Source organism: Seriola lalandi, unplaced genomic scaffold, assembly GCF_002814215.2.
Source record: "Seriola lalandi dorsalis isolate HSWRI2012SDOR001 ecotype SW California unplaced genomic scaffold, Sedor1 jcf7180002054203, whole genome shotgun sequence".
NCBI lineage: Eukaryota > Metazoa > Chordata > Actinopteri > Carangiformes > Carangidae > Seriola > Seriola lalandi.
In genome coordinates this window covers 2,895-7,708 of record NW_019524756.1, presented here as the reverse complement: position 1 = coordinate 7,708, position 4,814 = coordinate 2,895, and the positions used below count along the sequence as shown (strand labels likewise).

The following is a 4,814-nucleotide window of genomic DNA, read 5'->3' as shown; positions in this document are numbered from 1 at the left end:
ATAGAGTGCAGAGAAAAACTCGCAGACTCATTGATTACCTGTTTAGATCAAACCGGACAGCACTGCTGTGGCTCAGCAAGACAGCTGCTCATATGGATGCAATTCACGTTTTTACCACAAGGTGTCAGTGTTTGAAATTATGGCAAAACATGATTATACCTCACACTTACATATGAATAACACATTCATTCCTTGCAGGACAAATCAGTGAGATATACATTTCTAAGAAGAAACAATTTAATTTCATGGTCAGTTGTGCAAACACTTAACACAGACTCGGTTGTTGTTGAAACTTAAAAGTCATCATGTTGTTAAATTTGCTCTTTTTCTGTTTTCTTTACACACAATGAATCGTTTAATATAATCTGATTTAGAAATATTTCAATAATTCATTGTGTAGTTCACTGAAATTACACACATTTTACTTATTACTCATATCTATACACATACACTGCAGTCCACACATCATGGCTGCTGAAGTTGCACCACTGGACGTCTTTTGCACAAATATTTGCAAAAGTTCATCTGAAGCAAATATGAGACTTTGTCTTAGTTAATTATAACAAGTGTGTGTCTTCTAAAGTCTTATTAGTACACATTTCCTCTCACTTACTATCGTTCCACTGAAGCTCAAGAAAACAGAAGGCAGGAATTATTTATTATAATATCTGACTTCGAAGGTCCCCACCTGATATGTCTGAGAACAGAGGACCGTGTCAGTTTTAGAGGTTTATTAAAATAATTCAGTTCCAACTGAGCAATCTTTACACAAGAAGAACAAAAAAGAAATCAAGGTGACAGATATTATTTCATGATTATGGACACATCTGATTCTATACACATACAAATACATATCCTGGCCATGAGCACCAAATAAACAAAGTGTCCACTGGGTAAGATTCATAATCTTACTGCAGGAAAATGATCAAATGAAATGACATTAAAAATTATGAACATCCAAAAAAAAGAACAAATCCCCCACCGGCTGAAACAACCAACACCATGCAAATAAAAAATACAATCCAGACTGCAGTTAAAAAGCTGGGAGACAATAATACATCTCACCAAACTGAAGAAGTTTTATATCCTATAGAATTAATTATTATAGAACAAAAAAAGAATTCACATCATGTGATTTACTGAGATTATCAAGTTTTTCAAACACCAACATTTTGTATCTCTGACCATTAAACATTAGGTACCATTCTTATCGATACGCAATCAGTTATGTTAGAGTACCCCTTAACTCCATTGTTTTTGTATGTAACATTTACTAAACAAGTACACACCTGGATATATATATATATATATATATATATATATACGTACCTTCTGGATTTGTAGGAAAATGTTAAAATGAACATTAAAAAACAAACCACAAAACAACCAACATTGTGTAAATGAAAAATACAACCCAGACTGCAGTTGAAACAGTTGGGAAATAATCTCACATTAATGAACACCATCCCTTCTCCTCCTGAGTGAAAAGTTTTTCTTTCAGGTCATTCATTTCTTTCTTATACTTTTTCTCCTTTTCATCTATTTCTTTCAGACAGCATCCATCTTGGGTCTTGAGATGCTCTATGAATCTAGTGATCTCTTCATTATGTTTCTTCTCCAACTCACCAACATCTTCTTTCTGTCCTTTGTTACTATCACTTATAACTTTCTGTTTTAATTCATTAATTTCTTTCTCATGTCGTTCCTGTAATTCATCCATCTGTTTCTTTCGAAATTCTTCCTGCTGGGTCACGAGTTTTTGTTTCAGCTCCTTCATTTCTTGTTGATGTCTGGACGACAAGACAGCCTTTTTTTTACTCTGATCTCTGTTGCTTTGGGTTGAGACCTCCTTCTCCAAATCTTCAATTTCTTGTTTGTGTTTTCGTTCTAATTTTTCAGTTTCCTGCTTTTCTTCCCTCTCTTCTTGTTTTTTAAGATCATTTCCAAGATTAATCATCTCTTCTTTGTGTGTTTCCTGCAATTTCGTCCTTTCATCCTTATATTCTTTCTTTTGGGTCAGAAGCAGCAGGACCAAGTCAGTCAATTCTCCTTTGTGTTTGTCCTGCAGTTTGTCCAGCTGCTGGATTTCTTGTTTCAGATGTGTTTCTTTGTGTTCTGAGAGATGCTTTAAGCTGTCATATTCTTCCTGTTTCTCCTTCATATTGTTATCATGCTGTTTCTTCAGATCCATCACTTTCTTCACATGTTCCTCTATCAGAGCTGCAAAGTCTTTCTCCTTCTTCTCTTTGAACTCATTGAATTCTTCAGCTTGTTTTCTGGCCTCCGCTTCATAATTTTTCTTCATTTCCTCCATTTTTTCCTCATATTTTTCCTCTAATTCTTTTTTCTCCTTCTCTTCTTGTTCTCGTCTGATTCGAACTTCTTCTTTCCTCTCATTTTCATATTTTTCTTTTTGCTGTTCATATTCTTCTTGGAGCTTTTGACGTTTTTCTTCCTCCTCGTGTCGTCTCTGTTCATTTTCCTGGTTTCGTTTTTCCCACCACTCTTTTCGTTCTTTCTCCCAGGCTTCTCTTTTTTCGTTCATCTCTTTTCTACTTTGCTCCAGTTTTTTGTCAATGGTTTCTTTTTCCTGTGATTCTGTCTTGATTTTTTTCTCCATAGCTTCCAGTTTTTGTTCCCACTCATGTCGCTGAATATCATCTTGCTTTTTCCACTTTCTCTCTTCTTCTTCTCTCTCTTCCTGTTCTTTCTTTCTCTCTTCACGCTCCTTCTTTATGTTTTCCTCCATTTCTTTAAGTTGTTTGTCTTTCAGTTTTCTCTCTCGTTCCATTTTTGCTCTCTCTTCTTCCATTCTTCTTTTCATGACTTCTTTTTCTTCCTCATGTTTTCTTTCTAGTTCCTCCCTCTCTCTCTTCATCTCTTCTTCCTTCTCCTTCAGGATCCTCTTCATTTCTTTCTGTATCGCTGCTTCAGCCTCTTGCAGCATCTCATTAGTGTAGCAGCTGCCTCCATTTTCCTTCAGCATGGTGTCGATCCTGTTTATCAGCTCACTGACTTGTCTGTGGTTTTGTTTGTCGTAGTTATTAAACACATGGTATCTTCCTCCACAGTCAGAGATCAGCTTCTTAAAGGATTCATCACATTTATCTTTGATGTATTCTTCAATCAACAGCTCCTCGTGCTGAAGCGTATCTCCTCTTGTGAAAAGAATGATGATGAACAATTCTGAATTCTTCCCAAAGACTTCCTTGATGAGTTTCAGTGTCTCCTTCTCCTCTTGTGTGAGTCGTCCGATCTGTAACACCAACAGGAAGACATGTGGTCCTGGAGCCAGAAGACTGATGCACTTCACCATCTCCTCATTAACTTCTTCATGGGACAAGGTCGTATCAAACAGACCAGGAGTGTCGAGCACAACAACAGGACGACCGTCCACTTCACTCTGTGCTTTCTGACAAAACTTAGTCACTGATGTTTGACATGATTCAGATTTAAACTCTTTTCTTCCCAGAATGGTGTTTCCTGTAGAGCTCTTTCCACTTCCAGTCTTTCCTATCAGCACGATCCTGAGACACTCTGGACTCTGAGTCTCATCGTCACCTGTGAAATAAAAAGACATGAAGTTACCTTAAATGTTAAGTTCTTCCAGTATAAACTTTAATGTTGGATGAATGATTAATGACAGAGAAAAAAAAGATTTATCATTATTTATATTTTTGTTATATATTTATAAATGTATTGTACTTACAGCTGCCTTTGATTTTTGTTTTCAGATCCATAAGCTCAGAGTTTAGTGACTGAAGGTGTATGATCTTTTTTCTATTTGAGCATAAGCAAATATCTCAGTTGTGTAGCAGCAGGGTTTTTCTTTGTAGGGTCTGATTTTTTCCACAGCCTCCAACAGCTCAGAGATCTGATGTTTGTTCTTGATGTTGACAACAACAAATCTTCCTCCACAGCTCTGAAGCAGCTCCTGGATGTCTCTGTTCTTTCTTATAAAGTCAACAACAGCTGGAGCTGCAGGATCTGACTCCACAGTGAACAGAATCATGGTGAAGTCATTGACTGGAGAGCTGAATGAGTTCTGGATGGTCTTTAACTCTCCCTTGTCTTCATCAGTGAGGGGACCCACAGGTAGGACCAGGATGAAGGCATGGACGCCCTCAGGATCACAGAGGGAGATACACCTGAGTGATTCCTCCATCACTTCCTCCTGAGGTTTTCCATACAAGGCAGGAAGCTCCACCAGGGAAACCTGACGTCCTCTCACCTCTCCCTGATGTTTAACACACTCTGATGAGCTGGAGACTGAATGAAGCTCTGTTTGACCTAAAATGGCCTCGGCTGCTGAAGTCTTCCCTGCTCCTCTCCTCCCACACAGAACCAGGTTTAAAGCTGGTTTCATGTGTTCAGGCTCTTCAGAGAAGGTGAGGAAGGTTTCTTTGTTTTCACGCACAATCTTCTCAATCTTCTGCATCAACAGTTGGTGTTTATCTTCAAACATGTTGTAGTGTCTTCCTCCACAGTCTCGAAGCAGCTGGTTCACAGTGTGTTGTGTTCCTCTCTTCCCTGTCATGACGACCATCGAGTGTTTAAAAGCATCTGGACCAAACAGACTCAGGACGAACTTCAGTTTTCGTCTGTTCTCCTCAGTGAACTTTGAAGGTTTCACTAACAGCAGCAGAACATTTGGTCCAGGAGAACAAAGAGTCTCACACTTCTTCACCTCTTCTCTCACTGCTTCCACAGACAGACTGAACATGTCTGGAGCTTTCACCACTGTTAATGGTTTTCCTCTCCACTCTCCACTGATGACCTCACGTTGTTTTTGGAGACGAGAACTCTGATTCTTT

General features: G+C 38.4%; 2 protein-coding genes across 2 annotated transcripts; both read right to left on the bottom strand.

Annotated features, from left to right (window-relative positions):
• Nucleotides 1-716: 716 nt before the first annotated feature.
• LOC111653425 (uncharacterized) lies at nt 717-3,794 on the bottom strand. Its single transcript, XM_087173411.1, has 2 exons — nt 3,710-3,794; nt 717-3,561 (listed from the first exon to the last, which is right to left on the bottom strand). The coding sequence occupies exons 1-2, from the start codon at nt 3,738-3,740 to the stop codon at nt 1,448-1,450; spliced, it is 2,145 nt and encodes a 714-aa protein (XP_087029537.1). The 5' UTR covers nt 3,741-3,794; the 3' UTR covers nt 717-1,447.
• On the bottom strand, nt 3,745-4,808 carry LOC147819234 (GTPase IMAP family member 4-like). The gene has a single exon (XM_087173412.1). It carries the CDS (start codon nt 4,721-4,723, stop codon nt 3,752-3,754), a length of 972 nt encoding a protein of 323 aa, XP_087029538.1. The 5' UTR covers nt 4,724-4,808; the 3' UTR covers nt 3,745-3,751.
• Nucleotides 4,809-4,814: the final 6 nt, after the last annotated feature.